Here is a 27619-nt window from a genome sequence, read left to right on the forward strand (position 1 = left end):
AAGTCAAACAAAACACATTCAGCAAGACATGGTGCAGGACCTATTCCCCCTGCCAGTGAACTAGTGTTTCTTTCCACCTGCCATGTCTATCTGGGTGCAGTGCACAGCAGGATAATAACGGCAAGACAGGCGCAATTTGCGTCTGCATCAGACTGGGAGCGGAAAGCTGCCACCCAGCCTGCGAGTTTCATCATCTGAGTATCATTAAAACAGGCCATGAGAAACACAGCTCGACGCGACTCCAGCAAGCATAGGAACCCTGCTGCTGAGGCGACGTGGTTCTGACGAGACGTCAGGAGAGCACGACAGCATGGACTGCAGAGCAGTCTCACATGCTGAGAAATCTCTGTTCCTTCATTGATGGAGAAATGCTTTTCTTTGCATTGTGTGTTTTAATCAATACAGTTCACTTCTGCCTCATCCACCTTCGCAGTCAACAGTTCAAGGCCCAGTCAGCATCACTCATGAGGTTTATTTGATTTCTGTTCAACTTCTGCCCCAGCCCACATGTTAATCATATTAAGTAGTAAATTATTCTTATTTAAAAACCATGGGCAATCTGTTGAACATTCAAACTTTACTCAGAGGTGGATCCCCTAAGGGCTGAAGAATATTAATTTATATATACAAGCGCGCGCACACACACACACACACACACACACACATATATATATATATATATATATATATATATATATATATATATATATATATATATATATATATATATATATATATATATATATATATATATATATATATATATATATATATAATGTTTTAATTAATCACAATCAGCCTTATTCATGAACATAATCAACTGGCATCATGTCCATCAGGTTCACATCATCATCTCAATCTTCATTATCATCATTACCATCATCATCACCAGTGCTATCAAATCAATGCACCTATCATCATAACTAAAAGTATTATCATTACCACTATCATGACCACTTCTGCCCCAGCCCACATGTTAATCATATTAAGTAGTAAATTATTCTTATTTAAAAACCATGGGCAATCTGTTGAACATTCAAACTTTACTCAGAGGTGGATCCCCTAAGGGCTGAAGAATATTAATTTATATATACAAGCGCGCGCACACACACACACACACACACACATATATATATATATATATATATATATATATATATATATATATATATATATATATATATATATATATATATATATATATATATATAATGTTTTAATTAATCACAATCAGCCTTATTCATGAACATAATCAACTGGCATCATGTCCATCAGGTTCACATCATCATCTCAATCTTCATTATCATCATTACCATCATCATCACCAGTGCTATCAAATCAATGCACCTATCATCATAACTAAAAGTATTATCATTACCACTATCATTACCACATCAACATGAACTCTATCATGATTACCAACATCACATCTATCATCACCAGCAGTATAACATTATCTTATGCAGTTACTATCATCATCATCATCAATACTACCATTACCCACTAACAGTATCATCACTACTAACACTATTATCCACTAACAGTATCATCACTACTAACACTATTATCCACTAACAGTATCATCACTACTAACACTATTATCCACTAACAGTATCATCACTACTAACACTATTATCCACTAACAGTATCATCACTACTAACACTATTATCCACTAACAGTATCATCACTACTAACACTATTATCCACTAACAGTATCATCACTACTAACACTATTATCCACTAACAGTATCATCACTACTAACACTATTATCCACTAACAGTATCAGCATTACCACTATCATTACCACACAAACATTCCCAACACTATCATGATCACCACCATCATCACCACCACAGCAACTATCATTGCCAGCAGGGTATTCCATCATTATCATCATCACCTGCACCGGTTTTGAGACTACCACCACTATCACAATCATCACTGACTATCATTATAATCATCATCATCTTTACCATCTCACCATGCTCTGAGTTTAAGGATTAAAGCACATTTGGTAAAACAATACCCCACATGCTTATATTTAGAATGCGAGTTATCATTTTGATTTTTGCCTCCTGCTCAGTGTGGGAATGGATGCGGTTTCCGGATGTAACTTGAACAGTTGTGCAGTACGTGAGTCATAGCATGCTTGGGTAACGAGTGCTGTAGTCTGCAGGATCTGTAGGATCTGTTCGGAATTTAAAACCAGATTTGTGTCCTCACGAACAAAGCTTACACTGAGCTGGCGATCTTACACACACACAAACACACACACACACGCACACACAGAGAGAGAGAGAGAGAGAGAGAGAGAGAGAGAGAGAGAGAGAGAGAGAGAGAGAGAGAGAGAGAGAGAGAGAGAGAGAGAGAGAGAGAGAGAGAGAGAGAGACTAATAATAATGTTGCTCTAGGAGTCTGTGCTCTCTTGGCGAACAGAGAACTTGCACTGTGGAGTTAAGGAGTTATAGTGTACTAGCATCTAGTAGGAAATTGTGGACAGCTTGAACTAATTATCAATGAATAAAATGTTCATAGATAAGCAGAGCTCGCTGCGAGATATAAACCCTTGACACTGATTTTCCTAAACATGGTCTCGCCGCAGTATGAACGTCTAAACTTTGAATGATCCTGGATGGACCTTTATGAACATAAACACGTCGTAATAGGAAGATTTAGTCCTCCCATCCGCCGCGTGGTGGCGACATACCGCAGTGAAGAAGCTCCGCTTCAGTCTGGAGTTTTCAGACAGGCACTCATACAGTGTTGCTCGCAGTACTGAAAGGACACTGCATTTTAGGGGGAATACATCCAAGATACCGGCCGGAATATTTCCTCATTGATGCTCCACTACTTCAGCTGTTACTTTTCTCCAGGCTGGACAGTGTTTTTTAAGTATCCACCTGATGTTTCATGGCGCGTAGGGATGCAGCGGAATCGATTCACTCCTTTGAACGCAAATGACTGAATTCATCTGAACCCAGTTCAGAAAGGTTTCAGAGATTAAACAATTATTTTTGCCTACCTTTTTATTTATTTATTTTTATTTTTATTTTTATTTTTTACATTTTTTTGTAACTAACACTGCGCAAATATTCAAAATAATTTACAAAGGAATAAAGTGATTGCCATTTGAAGTCGTGCTGTTTATACTGTTCTTAAACTTTGCTTCTTCGGACTTTGCAGTAGTTTATTTGTGCCTGACCAGTACAGACTTATTTTTAGACTCCTCCTTATTAAGCGCTGGTTTTGGACGCCCGGGAGCAACGCGCTCAGTGTCTCACATCGTTTTGGGGAAACTACGGCGCAACATGTATCCAGCGCGGCGCGGGCGAACGCGTGCTGCGGACTCACAGACGCGTCGGAGCATCATGTCAAGGCGCGCGTTAACTCTGAAGTGGAGCGCAGGATGGATTCTATTGTTTTCAATCATTAATAACACTTGCGCGCAAGGTAAGCGTCTCCAGTCTTAAAGTGGCCTCTGAGACTCCGAGCTCACGAGTCAGTGATGTGTGATTTATGGAAAGACTCCTTACAGAATGCGAATGGAATTCGTCATAATTTGGAACCGATTCTAACGGGATTCAAAACGTTAGATTCAAAAAGAGCATGGCTAAGCTGAAATCTCTTTTCAAGATTTCAGTTTATTCAGATCTTAAGGTCACTTCTAAATTATGATAGAAATATTATGAATATACCTTTGGGAATAAATCAATCATTGTTTAATAATGAAATTTGTAGTATGACATTTGCTGCTATGAATTTAGGTGATAACCCGGCAGATGTGGTTGAACTAATACCCTGTGGTCTCTAGCTCTGGCCAACATGCCCCATCATTTGTAATACAATCCCATGGAGTGATCACAGGCACCCAGCATCACCGCAGTTCACTTGTGTTATTGCTTCTAGATTACACTTACACAATGGGTAAGGTTTGAAAAGAGAGGTCTGTCAGAGAACAAAACATTTATCTCAGCTCATTTGTGATCAGATTGTGGAAAAATGACCTAAATGCCAAAATGCAATGATGGATGCAAGCTTTTCTTGTTGTGGATCTAACGGAAAGAAAATTCTATTCAATTGTCATTTCAATTGCCATGCTGTCTTGCCTATTTGGAGGGCAGAAATAGCATGAATCTGCTGATACTCGGCCAAGTTGAAGTAACTGGTTAAGAACTGTGCACTTTTGTTAGATTTACAGAAATGGTTGTTCCATCATGTCACTTCTTAAAGTTGAAAATCTACAGAGAGCCTTGTGAAAGTATAATGCACATGATCTATTTTTTTTATTTTATTTATTATTATTATCTTGTCTTTTTTTAAACTAAAATAATTAAAATACTAGTATTACTTATTTTACTTTTTTTGAGTAAAAGTTGTATAAAGTTTCTGTGAAAAATTAAGTTTTTGCATTTAACGTTATTATATATTTTATAATATAATACATAATATGTATAAAACAATGTTATTATGCTATATATATATATATATATATATATATATATATATATATATATATATATATTGAATGGTGTAAAAGTTAATTAATGTAGTCACATTGTATGTGTCTAGTGGCACCTGTTAACTCGTACATCCCTAATTGGATCCTAAATCATAGCAAATGATTACAATAAATAATCCCAATAAATAAAATAATGTAAATGAGCAAGAAAGATATGTTGATTTAAAATGAAAACTGACTTATTGAACAACTATATAAACCAACAATATATCATGTTGCATCAATCTACTATCCATCCCCCATAGTGCCATACTATCGCTCGTTCATCCAGTTAGCTTCTGAGGGTATTTTACCTATTGACAAGGTGTTCTGCTCTGTCCACAGGGTGCATTTCTCATCTATTAGCTGCTGTAAAAATGGCCTCGGCATCCGCAGGCAGCTAGTTGATATACAGCCCAGTGATCCATCCTGGTTGACAGATCTTAAAGTACTGGCACTGGTAATTCATTCTCTGTGAAGAGGCGTGGATAGACTGAGGTGCATCTGACAATTACAATGCTCTAAGCATCGGGGTGCTAAAAGTGTTATAATTCTTGAGCAAGTTGGCCTTTGAACAGGCCACATTATGGTAAAAACGACCCCCTATTTTATCTAAAAAGTTTTCAGCCCTCCCCTATTATGCATGGCATCGTGTTGCTGACACTTATTAGCATCCTGTCATGGAGTGTGTCTATACACTAGCACACTATAGACAAGGTCTGTCCAATGTTTGTTTAGAGCTGAGGGCAGCTTTGTTTTTCCTCGTATTGATCAGATCCCTGTTTTCATCCTTAAGTGTACTTTCAATGCCCTTGGACAGCTTTAAGGGAGCTTAGCGGTGACTAAAAGGAAACCCAGCACTTTGGTCAATGGGTAGAAAAAGCTCTTTGAACCCTTTTCACCTCAAGTCTTTCTCTGGTGATCAATTGCTCGGCTCCACTTGAAGCTGGCAGACTTTGCAGCCCTGAGCGACCGAATGGGTACCTGTCACAGAGGGTGGCAAGAAGAAGCAGCAGCAAGTCGGAGGCTCTTTCTTTCACAGAGGGTGGCATTAACCACCATTGGGGAGCAAAGAGTGTCTGATGCCCAATGTTCCCCCCCACCGGGCCTCAGTATTTGTTCTGAAGCTTCCTGCTAATGAGTATCAGCGTGACTGGCATGCAGGGTACGGCAGAATGGGATCAGTCATCCTTGTGAACGGTGGGAACATGGAGGATTCCATAAATTAGGTGGGCTCAGAAGCTGAAGAGGTCTCTCGGGATGCAAAGGTATCATGTGCTTGTTTTTTTCTATCCAAAGGCTGAATATGTTTCTCATGCTGCGTTTAATAGCGATCCAAACTCTAATTCCACCGGTATACCTGATAGAGTCTGCTAAAAGAGACGGCTCCAACAGAGTGACACTTTTTTTGTGCTCACCGAAAAACAGAAAACCCCCTTCGTGAGGCTGACCGCCTTTGGAGAATGCTACCATTAAACCAGAGCACCTTACGAACTCTTGAAGAAGAAAAGCACAGATATGCCTCAGACAGCTTCTTTCTTGATTTTTTGAACTAATTCCAATTCTATTGTATTTTCGAAACAATGTCTTAGTGCCACTTTGTCGCATCATATGACAGCTGTCAGTCGTCTTTAAATCTTCTGATTATATTTGATAATCCTCCATACGTACAAAACTGAATTCGGGTGGAATCCACATCTTTATGCGATTAAAACTGCCTGCTCTGTTATTTAAGCGGGATAACGTGTGCGTGCAGGCATATGTCAAGACGTCAACCGCGTAAAAACTCCAGGAAATTTGAGTCACAGTCGCGGTAGTTTAAATTCGCCACCATGCGGCTGTTCCCCTTTGAGGGCACCAGTAAAAGCCTGTTCCCATATGAACACATGGGGCACGCACACTGTTTTTTGATGTCCCAGATGGGCCATAATGAGCATGGAAGACCGCAGCTCCCTAGATGCCTTGTCATAATTATGCGCCCGTGCACCAGTTGCGCCATATTTATCTGTACGCGCCGTGACACTTATTTAATTAAACGTCTCTGAAGCAAGGTCCCGGCATGGCAACAGATGTCTCGTGAATTTTTGACAAAACACTCAGCGTTTTCTGCGAGCCCTATAGCTGCAGCCCCAGTGCAAGGCCCATAAGAAACAGACTGACAGCCCAGTTCCTGCAATCCCACGCCGTCTAACGCAGTAGCTCTTCCTCGTTCCTCACCATTGCAGTTTGCTGATGTTTATTCATACAGCCAGTAGACTGAGGAATGAATAAATGGCTCAAAATGAGGCACGTCGACCTCTGAAAGGCTCCGTCTGTTTTTTCATTACTGGATGTCAAACTTTGCTTCTTATCAGAGCGGCGGCTCATGTTAATCTGCCTCTAGACCAAAAGCGATTGTAGCCTAATATTAGAGGACCTGTAGACTGACTGAACGAAGCCTGTATCTCGCTCCAGGAGGCTTTTAAACGGAATCGTTCGAGCAGTAAAACTGTTTGGATAGTGCAGAATGGAAATATAATCAGATAAGTTTAGACTTTAGGGCCCCTGCATAGTAATTGCTGTGAGCCTGAGGGGGTATGACTGTCAGTGTTTATGTGAGGCCAACGAGAGTCAGATCTAGCAATGCATCCATGAAATGCTGGCTCCTAATGCGATCCCCGAGGTGCTCCAACTGCTTGCGATCCGTTTGCTGCGAGCGCTCGAAAGAACGCTTTCATTATTCTGCCGCAAATGCATGTCTTTTTATATCACGCTACTGGAACGGCACTGTTATCGGGTTTGATTCTGTCTCAGTAGTCTGTTGGTGCAAACAAGGATTTATTCATGAAGCTTTTAAAAATTCTGTGTTAAACTGAATCCTGTGAATTTTTTGCAAACACCATTTGGCTCGGGAATCTCAGGCTGGCTCCAATCAGTAAGGAAACAGTTTCTGTCGACGACCAGCTGCTGGAAGCTGCTCGCCTGATGATGATTATGAGAACCCTTCAGTTTTGTAATCGTCTGCTCTCTTAATATTGCTAAAGTGTTCATTTTTGCTACAACATTATGTCGAGAACATTATAAGTGTTTGTTCACTATCTCTATGGCAAAGTGATTAACTCATGACATCAGTATGTATCACATCCATTCATAGCACAGCTCTTGATGGTAGATGCTGGTTGTGTAGGTTGAAAGTTGATGCTGTGTACAAGGATTGATCTACTGGAGCTGTAACAGTTTGTGTTGTGGAGGGATTTTTCATGCTATTGACAAGACCATTACTGCATATGTTGTGCTTAGAATGCTTGACTCTATTGTGGGATGTTGATGTCAAGACATCATTGTTCAAAAAGCTTGGTTTACAAGCTGAACCGGCACCAAACCAGCATAAAAATCATGCTGGTCTACACTAAACTAGTCTGCAGGGTTTAACTATGAAAGTCTTGTATCTGACCATCTAAAGGTATATAGTAAGATATTGTACAAGACCCCAGAAAATTCAGTGTTGTTAAAAATACACCAATGTTTCAAAAGAAAACAACCTGGCCTCCCATCAGACTCATTGTGCGTGTGTCTATTGCTGGATATTTGCATGAGTGAGCTATTTATTTCAAGTGTACCCATTCACTGTTCTCTTCCAAGTCAAATTAATATGAATAATCACAATTTACTTAGGTGCTGTATTTGGCAGGCTGATAAATGGTTTTCTGTTGGCACAAAGTTGCCTTTGAACTTAAAAAGTGAACAAAACTTCCCAAATTTTTTTATAATTTGATCTGGGTTATTTTGATCATAAAAATACATTCTATATACTGAAATTTTTTTGCTACATGTTTGAAATGTACATCTACATTATTTGTGAAGCCTTTTGCCTCAACAAACTCCTAATTTGCTGCCTAATATTAGTTAGGAAGGTACTTCTGAAGTTTAGGTATGGGGTTGGGATCATATCATGTTGTTAAAAAGAACATGTTCTGTGTACTGTAGATGTGTATTTGGTGTAATGAAATGTGTTAATGCAGTTTAAGGTTTGAAAAAACATACTATTTTCCACATACTGTACATTATTGTTTCTCCTCTATTCCCGACCTTTCTGAAACACATAGTTTTTTACTAAGCTCATCGGTCTGAAAAGTGAGGTGTGCTCTGATTGGCCAGCTATTCAGTGCTTTGTGATTGGCCGAATGCCTCAAGAGTGTGATGGAAATGTTACGCCCCTTAACATATTGTGATGCGTGTCCCGGTCAGAACAACGGTGACACAAGACAAAAACAATAAAACTCATTACTAAACAAGCCTTTTGTTGCATCCAGCGGGTACATAATTACTGATTATAATGACTTACGCCTGTTTCACACATACTCTGCAGTGCGTAAGCAAGCGCTTCTCTACACTGCTCAAAACTCGTGTTTGAATCATCAGTGGCAAATTCTATAAATATGTAAATGTACTTACAGACTGTGAATCAGAACAGCCGGCATTATAGCCTTCTCTACCAGGATCAGGAAACAGTCTTCCATAAAATGTGCTGCACACATCTGAATATTTGGGTTGAACTGATCTGGAACAGTGTTGTAAATACAACTTAACCACTGATTTCTAGTTGTGTCCTCTTTTGGAAGTCCAAACAAAGTACTCTCACAATAAAAAAACAGCGTCTCCACAACATGGCGGGGGTGGCAACAGCGAGAATAAAAGTTACGCCTTCTTTCGCACACAGTTACATAGAAATGTAGGGGCGTGTTAGAATGAGCTGTTTTAGAACGGTGTGGACGAGTCTAAACTTTTATTAAGAACATCTTTATCTTTGGGTTTGATGATGGTGATTTACAGGGACTTTCCATAGGTGTAATGATTTTATACTTCACAAACTATATTTTCTGTCGCCTTACACCAACTGCACACCTAAACCTACCCCTCATAGAAAACATTGTGCATTTTTAGATTTCCAAAAAAACTAAACAAAAAACAAGACACCATTTAGTATGTTTTTTAAGACTTTTGAATAAATTACAGGGTCATAGGTAGTGTCCTCATAAACCACTTTCATATTGTTATACCCTACCTGTCATTATAAAATTTGTGTCCTTATAAATCACCCAAACCAGTTCACACACACACACACACACACACACACACACACACACACACACACACACATAGACACCTGAAAGTTTGCAGGCAAGTGTATTGGACATAGATAATATTACAAAGAGCAAAGAAAAAAAGGGGCTGATCAAGGTCACAAACATGACAGGTTGTTTCTATAAACATTTCATATTTCTTGCATTCTACTGCAGTGTGCCAGATTTTTCTCTCTTAGATCATTTTTTTAAAAGGTTGTACTGCAACATGACCTAAAAGCATCCAAAATGCAACATTGTGAAATATTGTTGAAACATTATGTGCTTGCTGGGATGCCAGCCACAATATCAGTCAATTTGCTGTAATATTGAACATACAACACTGACCCTGTTTACTTTCTTAACCCTTGTGTTGTGCTGAAAATCCTTCATCTAATTTGGTGTTCCCAGTAAAAAATGACCAGCCTTTTATCCTGTTTTTGAGTAAAAAAAATTAGTTACATCAAATTGAGTCAAAGCCAGATGTGTATAAGCTGATATAAGTGATCAGTCAGTTCCAAACAAGAAATACAAAATGTGATAATTGAAAGAAAACAAGTCACAAAAGTGTATCAAAATGCAAAAAAAATTACACTAAAAAACTCCCCAAAACAATATGTGTGAACAAAATCAGCAAGTATTAGTCTAATGCGCTAACATAGTAACATTTGTTTGCATATTTTTCTGAAATGAGTTTCCATTCTGTTGACATTATCAAAACCGTGCGGGATTGAAAGAACCAATGGACCAGTACGTTTTCTCTTTTTTGGATAATGCTTTGTTCTGTACCTGAGCTCAAATCAATCTAAAACCCAACTCGCAGGCAGATCATTTGATATTTAAGATGGGAGGAAACAGAAACTGAATGCTGTAAGATTTAATGCTTAATGAGAGGGATGTCAATAAAAAAAAAAACCTGCCTTTGGATGAAACATATTATTTCTAGGCTAGTTTAAATAAAAGATCATCAGCTTGGGTGAATTTGGTTTTCATTTTGAGGTTGTTCACTGCAAAAGGGGGGAAATGTCGGTGTTATTATAGGCTTAATAAACGTTTTGCATGTGCATTTGCTTGGAGATAATTTGTTAAGAAATTCAGTGCAAATTTGCACAAGACAAAATGGAAAAGGCTGCTGTGTGTATGTATGTTCTTATAAAGTCTTTATGTAGCGAAGGTTGTTTCTCAATAGCTGCAGTGCACAGTGATCGTCTTCTGAAGAGACCTTGGCCACTGACATGCTTAGCGTCGGAATGAAATTAGCAGGTCTTTCAAAGCAATCTTGTCATGGCAGGATTGCTTTGGAAAGGAGAAAATGTGATGAAGTTCTGACAAAGTGTCATTTTCCTGCTGCATACAAGCTTGTTTCAAGCCTCTGGGCTGTTCAGTGTAAAAATTTCAACAACAGAAAGCTTGACTGAAGGGAAACAGCAGCTAGAAACAAAGCCCTCTACATCTTTGCCCTTATTCAGCATCATCCTCCTGGGAAGCTGGGAGTGCATTCTTGTGTTGTGAATAAAATAGCAAAGTGGCAACATGACCGTATGATAGAGAAATTGATAGAAAGATTGAAAACGGGGGAGGCGGAGGAGGAAAGCAAAGGAGATGCAAGCCTCGTTTTCTTCTGAAAATCTCCAGCGCTATGAACCCATTTATGTGCACAAAAGATTGAGCTTTGTTGTTCTGACTGTACATGCTCAAAAAAGGTGCTCAAACCAAGCCCGGCCAATCATAACATGGATAATTTTACCCATAAAACAATCTTTTGCTCTCTGTTCATCAGAGCTCTTTCTCTTGTAACACGAAAAGCTCTGAGCACAGAGCAGTGCTGCAAACCATTTTGAGTAGTCTTTTACAGATTTCAAGGATTGGGCCTTAAAGATCCTGTGTATGCACATTTACAATTTACTAACAAGAAAAAAAGAGTATCAATTGGAGAATAATGCTTCATGAGTAATGTTTTAAGGCCCTTTTATGAGAAAAAGGCAATGACGTTTCATATAAGAATAAATGTGTAACATTTACTTAAAAGCAAATATTAAAGTAAAATAGTTTGAGAATAAAGTCTATATATCTATCTAACTGTCTGTCTGTCTCAGTCAGTGCAGAATGCAAGTATAATTTTGAATGTATGTCAGCAAATGACATACCACAATTTGGACTTTTATCGGATGAGGGTCACTATAAAATGACCTATTCCTGAGTGTAGATCCACAATCTCCTTAAGACCCTCCACTGAGCCCTCTCCATAAGTGACAGGAAGACATTTCTGAAAGTGCGGCATACCCATCGTGACTGTGGATGGAAATGTTTCAGATTGTGAAGTTGCCTGCTGTCCCATCACACCCCTCCTCTCCAGCCCTCTTCTCTCCACCGTTTGGCAGTCGGCCTGGACGTTTGCCTGGCTGGGAGCCCCTGGCTGCATCTCAATGCCTTGTGCTGGGTATTGATTAGGACAAACGCTGAGCTCTCCCCACCAGCACAGACTCAGCGCGTGTGGGAATGTGTGGCTGTTTGATGTCACTTGTGTTTCTCACTCTTCCTTTCCTTCTTATTTCTCTGTCTTCCATCTCGTCTGCGCTTCTTCAAATGCTGGTGACATAGCGGAGTGGCCCTGCAGCCGTCTCGTGCGCTTGATGTTTCTTTGCATCGCACCTTCCTTGCAAAACAAATTGATGGTGCTTTGAGGTGGAAGCTCACGAGCCCCTGATGCGTTTCTGAAACTTCACATATATTCACATATATGCATGAGTGTACTTGTACAAGGCATGCAGAGAATATATAAATGTTGATTTGCTGTTCACACTTGCAACAACATTTCTTCTCCTCACAGATTCGGTATTTGTCACGTATAGTCAGTCAACAAAAGTTCAACAAAAAAAGACAATTCTGTCACTGTTTACTCATCCTCATGTTGTTCTAATCCCACATGCTGTTCGGTGGAACTCAAAAAGAGAAATTCTGAATTTTCAAGGAAAGGTAAATGTGAGGAAAATTTGCATACAGCATAGTTACTATATGCGGCAAGCTCCAAAAATTAACTAAAAATATAAAAAAGTAGCCATATGACACTAAAATATGTTTGACCAAATGTCAAAGAACTAATGATTGTTTCAATACGTATTTCAATGCACAATAATATACTGTTGAACACACTCCTTTAACTGAAAATGTTAAGTATTAATATAACTATTATCTATGTAAATTAAGAACAGTGACATTTAGCCTTCATTAAACCGAAAAAAAAAAAAATATATAAAAAGTCAGTATTGTCTTCACTGCATGATTATTAAATAAAACATTAATTAATAATGAGCGTTTAAATTAAAGGACTGATTAAAGCTACTAAAGATATCCATCCTTTTCTTAACAATATTGCTGCTTAATTAATATTGATGGCAGAATAAACAGCAGCAGTTAGGCTGCATATACAAGACTTTTTTCTGGTTCTTTTGATGTCACTGATTTAAAATATATAGAAATCATTTGCTACATGGGCAACTTTAATGGTTGTTTTATTTGGGGTTTATAGTCACTGTGAAGTTTAATTGAAACAGAGCTGCATAAAGATTCTCCAAAATATCTGGGTCAAAAAAAATAATGATGGGGTGGAATGGAAATGTTATGGTTATTTTGTATGCCTTTATAAAATAGCGTATTTATTTTGTTATATACAATAATTGATCTTCTGAAGCTGCAATGAGTTGGGAAATGATGTTTGGTTTTGGTTTTCTCTGCTAGGCTATAATTGTGAGTGTCTTACAAACTGACCAATTTAATGTGTTCATAGATTAGCGCCATTTAATTTGGACTGTTGTTATTACAATGAGGTACAAGACCCAAGATAAGTCAATTCCATCACCGCCTGTGCCCTGAATGATTTAGTAAAGGTTAGTGAAGCTTATTGAGGTTAAATGGAAAAACTGCGGTGCATTGCTTTTTGCTCCTCTTGCAGTAATGAATACTGACAGAGATAAAAGAGATTGTGTGCGGATATTTATTTTCATTACCAAAGAAGGCAAGAAAGCGGACTCTAATAAAAGTCTTTATTGCCGATATATATATATAAACCGTTTCAAAAACATGTGCGCAATATCTTGACAGGCGCGCATTATCATGCGGCTACAAATTGCCCTCTTCTGATTTTTTGTATAAAGCATCATTTCTGAGCTCAATCTTTAAACGCTTCCAGAATTGTCAGTGTTTCCAGTATCGAGCGGACTGTATTCACCATGTCCAACATTAGAATCAATTCTGGTCAATTGAGAAGCATGTTTGAAAGAAAGATGCTCTTTGCACAATAAATCCCTCTCATGTTTATTATGAGGTCATACAACGGAAAAGAATATGCATTTGAAAGAGAGTGAGAGATGAAAAGAGAAACCAAGTGAGTGCACCGTAGAACAGATATACAGTATGGTATACAGTAGTGCGCATCTCAAATTCATTCTTGATCCCATTTAGCTCAGAAAGCCTGTTTGTGTTTGGCTCTGTGTTCATTTGACGAGGGTTGTCGCTGTACCAAAATTTCAGCTGGTACCAATCCCAGTGAAATTTCACAGTTCTGCAAAATCATTTCAGTATATCACACCAACAACAAAACAATTATGCTATTGAACACATTCTTCTTCATTATTAATGTTAGTAATAACAAATGAAACACTGACATTTAGCCTTCAGGTATTTATCAGATAAGTAAACATTGTTTAATTACTCAAAAGAAGTAAACAAGCCATAGAACAAAAAAGAACAAAGGATCAAATTTGATGCAATAAAAGAAATCACTTGAATAGAACAAAATTAATTCAAGAATAAACAGTGCTTGAAGTTTCTCAGTTATTCAGTGTAACATTTCAAGTATTCAATTACATATTCAGGAATATAAAAAAGTGCAAAATATTAATTAGAATTATTGGCATAATCTTAACTATTGCATGATTATCAAAAACATCTCTATCTGATTATCTATACATGATTATCTATCTATCTATCTATCTATCTATCTATCTATCTATCTATCTATCTATCTATCAGGCATGTGCAGGGGGGGGGGGCGTTGGGTGCTTGAGCACCTGCCCCTTTGCCCCTTTGCCCCTTTGCCCCTTGGTGCCCAAAGTGCCCTTTTGTCAAAGCAAATTTTCCTCAAATTTTTTTTTGTCATAACATACCCTTTTGTGAATGCCTGCCCATGCCCAATCTTAATATTAGTAAAATTTCTGAATAATAATTTAGCCGTCAATAAAATGACCCACAGGATGACCTTTCACCTGACGACGACGACCTCATCCGACCGGGACGATTCGTCACGCCGCACGTGCATTTTTTAATTGCCAGAGGATATTTTCAACAAGCTGGCAAAAGGTGTTTCATTCGCAGCGAAGTGATTTTGATGTTTATTTACTTATTATTATTTTACAAGAACGATTTGATGTGAGAACATGCAGATATTTTGTATGTGTGTAGCCTGTAGTGTAGAAGTACTGTTTGAGGGAGAAACGTTTCACAGGCATCGAGGGCAGAGGCATCATGCCCAAAGTGAGGCAGCACGTGCCCCCTCAGATTTCTGAGCCAAGTGGATTTTTAATGCAGCTTCCAAACCGAGTAATATTTTTTTATATATTTTATATATTTTATACAATCACAGCGGTGTGATTAGATAGTGTGAACAGCATCAGCTTCTAAATTCAAATCTGCGTTCGCTGTCTGGCGCTGAGCCAGAGACAGACGCATTTGTACAACGATTCATGATAACCAATCAGAAACGATTCTGTTGTGGTTATGAATGCAATGGCCAATCAGAGACGTGCAGATGAGTCAACACTGAAACGCGGTGTTTTGTTCACTTGCTCGCTGGCTGAATTATTTAGTGAATTCTCTCATCAGAAACAACAAAAAGTGCAGATGTGCATAATGTAACGTAAAGTGCTTCAGTGATTTTAATGGGAGTTTTTGAGAGTGTCTGAACTCTGGCTAGACTGAATGAAAATGTTCTTTTATAATGTAAATGTTCTTTACTCTCTGTAAAATGAAAGTGTTAAAATAAGTAACTTACAATATTTGCAATATTGCAAATTCAGTTGTATTAAAAAAAATGTATGGCATGATATGGCACTTAAGTAAAAAGTCGGGTTTTTATGTGTAGTTAATAGATTACACTACTTTTCCATTTATTGATCAAATAACAATCTATAAAGGTGCAAAACGCGTTTACTTAAACATGTTTGAGAATCAAGATATTTCCTGATATATTAAGCATGTTTGGAATTGTTTTGAATAAATAGTGATAATAATAATTTATGTTATTTGACTAAACTATTATTATATTACTGTATTTTTTTTTTTTACATGTAGAGTGCCTTAAAAATAATTATCACAACACTGGTAAGGCTTATTCAGTTTTTCCCATTCTCTGAATTATCATTATGAAAATAAAAACAATTCAGAAATGAATTAAAATATAATTATATTTTAAATGTGACACAAATATATTTTTTTCTACAATAGCAACAGTGTTTACAACAGCAAGACCACTTTAGCCTTTAAACTCAATAATATCTCTCTGGAAATAAATGTAGAAATATCAATGTCAATATAAAATGAATAATATACCTGACCTGACATCAAAGTGCAGTGTGAAGGAGATGAATAACAAATGTAGCCTGTCATTTGTTTACATTTCAAAGGTGTTCTATTTTAGACAACAACAACTACAACAGTAATAATAATATTAATCACTATATTCCAGTGTATCAGTTGTTTAATGTTTTGTATCAATATTTAAGGTGGACTTATTAATTAAGTGCAGGAGTATTAGTGATGGTTAAAATAATAGATTAATGCTGAAATAGTAAATTGTGCCTTGTTCCTAGATGGACAGAGAGTGGAAAGTAACAGACCAGATGAGGAGATGGAGATAGAGGAAGAAAAAGAGGGAAATGTAGAGGCACACATGACAGAAAGAGAGCAGGGAACAGCAAGCCAGGAGACAGAGGCTGGTGAGAAAGAGGAAAATGTAGAGGCATGAGTGTTTTCTATAGTTTTTACTATAACCGCTGTTCTTAATTATTCTGTAGAACAGAGAAGAAAAAGCCATCAGATTGGGACAATTTAAGACATTTAAGTTTATAATTTTATAAGTTTATAAGAGTTATTATTAGGTGGAAAGGAAATATATTTTTTTACTTTTAAACTTAAAATTGTATTTTCTAATCGGTTTCTTTTTCAAAACTGCATCACAGCATTTGCTGCCATATCAATACATAATCAACCATATCGATATCAGTGAATCAGCAAGGAATGCATCACAATGCTGTATTGATATTTTGAACAGCGCTATTTAAAGTCTTGTTCCATGTGCCCCTTTTATACTTTGAGCACCCTGCCCCTCCAAAGGTCTCTGCACGGCCCTGCTATCTATCTATCTGTCTGTCTGTCAGATATAAAAAAAGTAATAATTAAAATGCCATAATAGGGGCACGTTGAATTGTAGTAATATTTCACAACATTACTATTATTACTGCATTTTTAAACAAATACATGCAGCCTTGTTTAGCGTGTTTTTGTTTGAAGTCAGTGAAGCTTGCACAATTAAAAAACAATTAATTGTGATTAACATGATCCTGTTATTAATTGACATCCCTATTACAGTTTTTCTCAGTCGCTTTGGTACATTTCTCGAATCATCCTTGACATTTGCAAAACAGTAAGTGCATTTCTCAGAACAACTCGTACAAATAGCACAACACAATGTATTACCTGCAAAAGCCAGTCTCCTGCTCAAAATCCTTAGTTTATCTCTCAAAAAATAAATATCTGTGTCAATGAACATGTCAGTGCCATCAGAATGACAAGTCCTTGTGTCATTGTGCACGGATAAGTACAGTCAAATTGCTTAGTCATGTTGTCAATATAACCGTGTACTCTGGAGGGATGTTCTGATGTAAACTATGGCTACAGGTGTGATGACAATTATTGTAAATTGTAGGTTACACCTTAGTGTATGTGGGACTTTGCAAGAGACTGGACAAGATTCACGTTTACGCTTTTACTGTTTGTACTGTAATTTGTTGACAGACCATGTCACAGTGATACAGAAAGGAAAAGACAGCACTGCATAGCACAAAGAAAAATAAAAGTAGAAATGTGAACATAGGACAATCTCCTTAGTGAAAACTGTACATGCAGTGCTGTAGAAATTACAGTGCAGACTTCCTACACCTCCTGACGTTCCGGTCTGTTGGAAAACTAATTTTCATATGCATCAAAACGAATATCTTCTCTTGCGATGCAGTGTGGAAAGAATCTTTTAGAGTGTCTTATCCAGCCTCTGCAGGCATCTGCTGTGATGTCATGGCAGCCAGAAGGGTTATCTGTCTATGTTGCTGACGATCATGTACTTTCCATCTCCATGCTGAGAAAAAATCCTCAATGGGGTTAAGGAATGGAGAGTAGGAGAGGAACTCCATCATCTTCCTTTTGTGGGCTGCAAACCATTGCCTGATGATGTTGGAGTGATGAAAACTGACATTGTCCTAAACTGTCACGTACTTTGGCAGGTCATCTCCAATCTGACCCCTCTCTTGTTCAGGGATGAGTTCCCTGTACAGAGTGTCTAAAAAGGTGACAAGACACCCTGTATTGTATGGCCCAATAATGGGAATATGCATTAGCATACCATTCTCAGAGATAGCAGCACCCATGGTTATGTTCCTGCCCCTTTGGCCTGGCAAATTAACTGTAGCTCTCTGGCCGATGATTTTTCAAAACACGGTTTCTGCGTTTCGTTAGGTTGAAGCCAGCGTCATCCATGTAGATGAAGCTGTGCGGTGGACGGTGGTTCACTTGTTTTCAGTTACATTATACTCCATATCCAGAAGACACGAAATGAGTTTTATGAATTGCATGCATTTTCATTTTGGACAAGATACAGTTACATCAGATGTATACAGCACATATTGAACCTCCTTTCCACAGCCATAGCAAATGTGTAAAGGTACTGTCAAATGTACTGTACTGTATATCACTATACAATGTTGTACTGTTTACTGTGAGGTACAGTTGCTGCATGCTCATACATGTTTTACCTGTACATACTGGTAGTGCAGCTCCTTCACTCTTTCTTCATTTCTTTCTTCATATTAATTTTTGTGTCTTTTCAGCACCCTGTCAATGGTTGAGATGCTGACTGTTTGGATGTTTTCAGAGATGTTGTTGTCCTCTATAATGGCACTCTTTGGGCCCTATTTTAACGATCTAAACGCAAAGTGTAAAGCGCATGGCACAGGTGCACTCAGGGCGTGTCCAAATCCACTTTTGCTATTTTAATGACAGAAAAATCCCTTTAAAAGCCAGTTGCGCTCATGCCATGACGGATTTGCTTTTTACACAGTGGAATTTGGCAAGCACAAAGACAGAACGCATCTCCGAGATGAAACGGAGCTTCTCGTGTGCGAGCAAATAGATAGCCTAATTGTGATACATGTGATGACTATCCATTATGAAATGTAGGCATTTGTATAAATGCATTTGCTAATTAAACGACGTGGCACTGGACGGGAATATGCGAACGGCGCCGGACTGAAAGTAGCAAACACATTTGCGCTGAGCCTTGCGTCGCATTGCGCCGGGTGTTTTTATAGGGCCCTTTATCTCCCTCAGTCTTATGGCATTGTCTTCTACAACCATGGTACAAATAGCCTCCTCCTGTTCAGGTGTGAAAAGGGGCCCTCTGCCACCCCAGTGAAGTTGTCTTGCAGTCCTATGTGGAAAAAATATAGTAATGCAAAATACAAAATTTAGTAACATAAAATGTCACTGTTTAAAGTATACTTACTGTATATTGTAAAATGAAAGTGGAATACTGTAATATTGTATGAAGCATTACAGAAAGTATACAGTATTACAGTACAGTCCCTATTGTTAGATTACATACCTGTTCTGTCGACAAAAAGTATGAATGATTGAGGACACAGTTGTCCTTCCAATATTTGGATGCACCCTTCAACCAGCCTCGGCCATTGTAAGCCCATGATTGAGAACGTGGCCTACAAGTGTGGCTCTTATCTCATCAGGAGCACGCACATGTCCTCAGCCTCTTCTGCCTCTTCCTCTGTTCTGCCTCCCAACTCCTCCACCACGCAGCCTCACTCATCTTCCTCTTCTTCTTCTTCTCTCTGGCTGTTGACCCTGTGCAATTCCTTGTCCTTCCATTGTCAGACGTTGAAACATTGTGTTGTGCTCTGGCTATATATATATTAGGGGTGTAACGGTACGTGTATTCGTACCGGACCGTTTCGGTACAGGGCTTTCGGTACGGTGCACGTGTGTACCGGATGACGGAATGCAATATTTTGTGCGCGGAACATAAGTACATTTTCGTGTTTCCAAACGAACATATTAAGTGGTGGAAGTCTCCGCATTTAGTGCAAATCCCGCCCTGCAGCTGATTCTAAGGCCGGCGACACACTGGATGTGTGGCGCAAGCGTCTCAGCCGCATGGCGTGTCCGTTTTTAATTCGGCTTAATTAATTTAATTAATAGAAATAGAACCGACGCCTATTTTTCACCTGACACGCTAGCATGTTGGAAGCGTTTCCAGGCAAAATATAATAGGAAAATATGTTTATATGTCATTTTGTACACAAATACATATTAATTCATGACATTTTGATGTTTGAAAGTCTATAGGTTGACATAAATTCAGATATAAATGTAATTTAAAAAATAAATTAATAATTTATCGATTTTCAAATATTGCACCTGTCATACATAGTCTATTTTGCCGTCAATACTGTTGATGGTGTCCTTTATCAGTAGGCTTCATATTTATGCTCAACATGAAGTATAGATATTGTTGTCATGAAGACAAGAGCCTGGTCTGTCGTTGGTCTCCCTGTCATCTACAGCAGCAGCAGCGCGCCAGCGCCGCATCAGAGCCGCGTCAGGCACGGTTCTGGTGAAGCAGTTATTAATATAATCATAGTTATTTATTTATATTTTTCATTATATTTTATTATATGAAATTGGTTTGAGACTGAGAGTATTTTATTTAGTGGAGAACTTTGCAGCAGTATTTTATTTCTTATTCTATTTTTATTTTATATATATTTTATTAAAAAGTATTTTTAAAAAAAGTGTATAGTAATAAACAACCTGCAGTTTAATGTTTGCATTTCTTTCCCTTACTGTACCGAAAATGAACCGAACCGTGACTTTAAAACCGAGGTACGTACCGAACCGTGATTTTTGCGTACCGTTACACCCCTAATATATATATATATATATATATATATATATATATATATATACACACACTTGCCAGTTGATGGTTCATAAGATGCACCTTCGTTAGAGAAAATCAAGATTCACCTGGGAGCAATTTACCAGTGCAGGACAGATTTAGAAAAATGTCTAATGGAAATGTATAGAAATACGCTTGATATATTATGACAACTTGTTCAACCATTTTGCATGTAAAGACTTATGCTATAAACTAATGCCTAAATGTTGTGGGGGTGAGACTATTCAACAGAGACCCATTATAATACATTTTGATCAACATGACATCATTTGCATGGATGTACCAAAACATTTTATGTAACTTGTTCAAAGAAATGAGAAACTGGGAGTTTCAATTTTGATCTGAGAAATGTACCAAAGCGACAGAAAGAGCTCTACTCATCTGGCATGTTTATGTTGTCCTTACCTCTTGGCTACTTAAGCTCAACTCTATACAGTTAGGTTGTTTTCTTGTGAAAGATCCTGTAGGACTCCCACTTGCTCTGATGCACTTTGACAAATACATCGAGGGCACATGAAGGGTCACGAAGGAAAGAAACTGAAGCAAGTTCTCCAGATGAAACAAAGAGTCGCTAGCTGAAGGGAGAGGCTGCTCATGTCTCAGTGAATCAGTGCAGGGCCGGTGATCCGGGTGAAACTCTGTCATCTGGTCTCCGCACTGGTCTGCAGGGGCTCTGGATATAGCGGCATCACGGGGGCTTGTGTCTGAGAAGCGTCCTCTTGTCTCTTTGAGTGGTTGTGAGCCCTGCGAGGACCTCTGAGATACATGCACATTACTGTACATACAGAATCACACGCACCCTCTACAGTGTTTGTTTCCTGCCTTGCCTTCGTGTTGTGGACTTGGGAGATTCATCAAAGGCATCAAAAGTAGCATCTTACCAACAGTGTTCACTCAAATGTGTAATTTCTGCATTGCTAGCATCTTCAAGCAGAATTCCATTAAAGGTATACTGTACTGTTTCATTGGTGCATACATTTCCTGGGAATGAAACCTTTGACCTTAGCATTGTTAGCGCCATGCTTTACTGTTTGGGCTAGAGGGATGACTAGTTTGTTTTAAAGAAGTTCTTTATAATTATGAGTCAACCAGATGCCGACTTGAATCCTGAACGGAATAGGTTTAATTATAGAAATATTGTTCACAGCTGATAATTTGAAGAATGTCGTTAGCATGCTAGCATGCTTAAGCACAACATGCTTTTAGCTTGTTAAAAGCCTCTAATTCCCCCTTCCTCAAATCTTGTCCTGGAGGTCCAATGCGCTGCAGAGTTTAGCTCCAACCCTGATCAAAGTCACCTGCTTGTGATTTTTGAATGATCCCAAAGACAATGATTGGCATTGATTAGCATGCTCAGGTGTCCTTGATTAGGGCTAGAGCTAAACTCTGCAGGAAAGTGGACTCGAGGTCCAGATTTGAGGATCCCTGCTCTAATTCATCCTTTACTAAAATATTGAAGTTTAGTTAAGTTATAAATTAGGCAAACTCACTATTCAACTAACTGGCTGTTAGATGACCAGTCAACCAGAATAGCAGTAAACCAGTAAATAGCAGTAAAATTCTTTACAAAATGCAAATAAAAAAACACATATGACAAGTTTGTACTGTGTCATGTGGTGTAACCATCAAGTAAAAATCATTAGCATAATTTGAACTCACATCTTAGTCATCATTACCCATTATTAAAAAAAAAAACCATATATATATATATATGTCTTCAAGCACAAAATCTTCAAGCATTTTCATAAATCTCATGAATTATTTATAAATATTATTTCAGTTTTGTCCAGCCTCATCAGCCCCACTTGAAATTTTACAGCCTGAACATACCTTGCCTTTGCATAAAAAGGTTGAATTATCTGATATGCACAGCCAAAGGTCAATAAGGTTACTCAAAAAGAATATTAATCAAGAAATGAAAAACTGCCTCATAATATAAGAGGTGTATTCAAGTCATCTTTTGTGGAAAATAAACACATTTTAGCATACTTTTTAAAAAATATAGTTAACTGCAAACTGAATGTAATGGAATTTTTGGCACTTAATTTCATGCTAATTGCAATTAAATGAAAATATACTTTAGTTTAAATGTATATGAAATGAAATAAGCTGAACTTTAGAGTGGTTTTTTGACACACTTAAGTAGGACTTAAGTACATCTTTATATGCGGTTTATATGCAGTATGTCTATACTACTGAATGTTCAGACAAGCATGTATAGTAAACTAAAATATACTTTAAAGTAATTTCTACTGATACTGTATTTGTATGTCATGTATTTAAATATATTTGCAATTACACTTTTGTAAGTTGAAGTTGCAATTTAATATATTTAAAATGTTACATCAAATATCACACTACATTATAATCCCTTTATGTGTGCTTTAGAGTGTCAGTCAACACATCAAAATAAGTGCACTTCATTAAAATATTATTAAAACAAAATGATTTAAACTGTGCTTTTAATTTGGCAGTATTACAAAGTGCAATTTTTATGTGTACTTAAGTGTATTAAGAAACAGTCATGAAGTGTGCTGTCTTAAAGTATACTTAAGTGGCCTTTTATTTTATTTTTTACTGGTCTTTTTACTAGTCTTTTACTGGATTTTTACTGGTCTAAGTTTTACCAGCTGGATCCACAAATTGATCTTCTGTGATATTTTGTCAAGTGCCTTAATCCCTGAATTTTTGTAAGGATTCCTGTTGAACTGTATTATTCTATCGTTTGATAACTCCTGTGCTGCTCATCTCCAAAAAGCCCCAAAACAGTAACATACATGCTTGTATATAATCAGAGTCAGTAGTGTTGCACTTATATTCACCTGATGAATCATGTTTTTATGTTAGCATTTCATTAGCCAAAGAGGAACGGACAGACAGGAAAGTGATCTGACAGCTCCCCCCTAACCTGTCCATTGATCCTACACCCTCATTAAACCTCTTATCCCATGGCTTTCACACACCCGAGCCTGTCATCACTCTCAAAGCTGTCAGGGCCGAGTAACAGTCAAAACGCACACACACACACACACACACTCACACACTCATACACGCATGTTGCCAGTCTCTGCAAGCAAACAAGCAAGACTGTGTTTTTTTAAAAAGCTTTAATCATGGCACAACAGCGAGGGGAGCATGTCAGCATGCCCTCCTCCCTCTGAAGGCGTGTTTTATTAAAGGTGTCCTGAGCGAGCGGACCGTGGAGAACTTCATGTAGAGCTGGAACTAGACATGGGGATGAAGTCCGGGGAGGGCATCGTATAACACTTCATTAAAACTCCTCACTGTTAACGGAGGAGATGAGGCCTAGTTTAAAGCCACACTGCAGCTTTTTTCTTTTTTTAATTTGAGGCTCAAATTGAATCATCAGAAGTTTAGAAGGTGACCTGAAGTGTTTGGCGTTGAGATTGTTAAGGCTGATGAATAAAAGCAGTTGTGATTGCACGAGCAACTTTGTGAATAGGCTGAATTGCTTCACTTTGATGAACGGTGTGATGCAGAGTTCATAAAGCCTTTGGCTGACACCTTGATATGAACATGTCGTCTCAGGATCCAATCTGAGATGGAATATCAATTTGCATACTATTTAGCATGGCAGGATTATCGTGTCCCATGATAGAAATATAATTTCAAAGCTTGGTCTAGGGGACTTCTGAAGTACTGTAGACTTCCATTCATGCTTTCTGAGCTTATATTGCCTACAGATTTGCAACAGTTCTCTGATGCAGACTGAATGTGTAGCAAAGTGGTTAGTGGTATCAAACTTAACACCGATACTAGTTTTGATAACCAAAGCAGAAACAAATTTGCTACTGAACACACATGCACATATGCATATACATTTTAAAAGCTGCCATCTGTCAGTACTGAATCTGCAGTTGATTCTATTGATAATTATTATTATTTTATATATATATATATATTATTATTATTGATTTGCTAGCAGAAGTTTGGGGTTAGTAAGATTATGTATGTATTTTATTTTAAAGGAGTCATTTATGCTTACTTTACTTTTTATTTGATTAAAATAGAATAAACACACTAATACTTAGTCTGGGGAGGGAGTCTGATTGCAGTCTGGTTGCCATGTCTGCTTTTGGTTTCATGATTCAGCAGCTCCAATCTCAAGCTCTGTTTGTCAGAGGCCTAACAAGCCTCATTGCTAATTGCCCTCATTAACAGCCAACACTCACACCTTGCACCGTTCCCTGCAATTAAGACTTTGCAGTAGAGATATTATGAGGTAGAATAATGTGATGGGTCAAGGAGATAAAGTTAAATCTAATTAATTCTCACTTAAATTGACGATATCTCTTGAACACAATTGGCTTAGAGTGTATTAATCCCAATTTTGAGAAGTCAAAACATGAGACAGGACAGGAAATAAAAGGCTTTTGTTGTGTTTGTGTGAGTTACTCTTTGTAAGATGAACAAGACATCCTATGGTGAGGTCGTATTAAAGATCTGCAGTCATTAAATGACAGTCAAGACTAATTAATATGAAAACATTTATAAAAATAGGCACAAAGCTCCTTGGAGCAAGAGATTGGGTGACAGCGACATTGGCTGAGCTTTACTGACAAAAGCTTGAGGGATCACATATGAGGATGCAAACACACACACAAACCGTGCACTTTTCTATTTACTTATTTTCTAACCTGCGAATAACAGAGTTTGTGTTTGACCATTTCTCAAAATAATCTGAACTGTAATTGACTACGATACATTATGGATTTAAACTGCACTTGAAACTGTGAATTAAAATGGTAATAAATATAAATCGCAATAAACTTTACATTAGGGAATAAAGCATTTCTTTGGACAAAATGCATATCACATGTAGAAAAGAACACAGAGTGAACTGCTGTTGGAAAAGTACATGTTTATATTAAGTGCTTTAAACTAACTTATGAGCATTTAGTTTAATGTGGCTTGTGCTTGTTTCTTTATCAGAACAGATTTGGAGAAATGTATCATTACTTCAGACAATCTGTTCAGACGAAGAAACAAACTCATCTATAGTACATCTTGGCCTGAGGCTTAGTACAGTAAATTGTCAGCAAATGTTCATTTTTGGCTAAACTATTCCTTTAGCAAAACCCTTTATTCAACTGTTTATTTTTAACTACACATAGTCATATGACACACCATAAATGATTCAAAACTTTTGATTGGTTTGATCTGTGAGTCTTTAATGACTTTCATTTGTGTGCTTGCACAGTATACTTTGTGTTGTGTGCAGCCACAAAGACAACACAGTAGAAATATGCTTTATCAATTTATTATTTTTGCTTTCTTTCCCAGTTCCCAGTCTCTCTTTCACATAATTTCTTTTGCCATAGTGCTGTACTATTCAGCAGTGCAACACCACATTAAAAAACAGCACTGAAAAGGGACTGAAATTCATGTAAAACATTATTATTTTTTTAAAAATGACTGCTTCTCAGATTATATGAATTTATATTTAATATATTTATTTTGCTTTAAAATGCCAGCGGTCAGTGTTTTCTGTTACACACACACACACACACACACACACACACACACACACACACACAACATATGTTCAAACAACATATAAATCACATATAGCCTATGTCATTATAATATAGTTATTTTGCTAGTTACAGATTCTTTTCTGAAAGGTTCTCAAAAGCGTGAAACTATTTTATTCCCCGTCTGCTGCCTCTCACATCACAGTTCATATTTAGTGTGTGTGTGTGTGTGTGTGTGTGTGTGTTAATGCAGTCACAAGATCCCCAAGTTCTTGCCGTCGATCAGTGTTGTCAGGACAATAAACGATGACAGGCAACTTGCCTTTTTTTCTGAATTTGAAACACAGTAAAATCTCTACACCAATTAATGTCAAAACATAGCATCATTTAGTAGCATAGTCCCATTACGATCTAAAGTACATTAGTTCATCTTTGGGAGCAGCTTCTCCAACACTGTTGAAATGAGGCACAAAGTATAGCAGATGATTGACGCCTGGCTGAACCGCAGGTGTTTCAGTCAGCCTTCTTCGAATGTTTTGAGCATCTTTTGCCTCGAAGCAACGCAATGCATCATGGGGTTTGTTTTCTCTCTGACATTTATGCTCATAACCATTATCTCATATAGCTCTCTGTGTGACAGTTTTATTCATTCATGTGCTTACGTACAAGATGACAGGGCAGCCATTGATATCAGTTAGTGAAGGAGAGCGAGTGGCTTTGGCTCAGAGACAGAAGCCACGACACGGCTTTAATGAATCGAATCGATTTTGATCCTGTTTACCTCCCCGTATCCTTGCTCTAGTTTTTAAAAGACTTTCATAAATGAGATATCCTGCAAATCGCAGTTAGTCTGAGTCTGTTTTGTAGTTATATTGCAAGCGTTGTTAAAAACTGGATCGCTCACAGACACATTCATACAGGTACGCGTAGTTAGATCTCGTCTGAAACTTTCCAGAGCCCCTGGTGATCAACATTAAGATTTTTCTGTTCTCTTTAAGGAAGATTAAGTTGGACTGGATGCAAAAAGCAAATGCGCTCATCTAGCTTTCAGTATTCAGCAGTTTTAACTGATTAATTATAGATGTTTATTTGATTGGCTGCAGCTTACTAAACCATGAAGTTATTTGTCAAGCTATTCTAAATAGGAGTTTTGATGCGTTTTGTGTGTATGCGTGTGTGTGTGTAAATTTTTTTTTTTGCTTTTATCTATGATTTCTTGTTTAATT

General features: G+C 37.7%; 1 protein-coding gene across 4 annotated transcripts in view; it reads left to right on the forward strand.

Annotated features, from left to right (window-relative positions):
* The first annotated feature begins 3091 nt into the window (after positions 1-3091).
* The window catches only part of LOC132149478 (protein sidekick-2-like), a 130163-nt gene continuing 105635 nt past the window's right edge, over positions 3092-27619 (forward strand). For all 4 annotated transcript variants that reach the window (XM_059558747.1, XM_059558750.1, XM_059558751.1 and 1 more), the window contains exon 1: positions 3092-3452. In XM_059558747.1, the coding sequence (XP_059414730.1) occupies positions 3311-3452 (142 nt within the window). In that variant the 5' untranslated portion in view covers positions 3092-3310. The remainder of the gene's footprint in view (positions 3453-27619) is intronic.

The sequence above is a fragment of the Carassius carassius genome, chromosome 9 (assembly GCF_963082965.1).
Source record: "Carassius carassius chromosome 9, fCarCar2.1, whole genome shotgun sequence".
Classification (NCBI taxonomy): domain Eukaryota; kingdom Metazoa; phylum Chordata; class Actinopteri; order Cypriniformes; family Cyprinidae; genus Carassius; species Carassius carassius.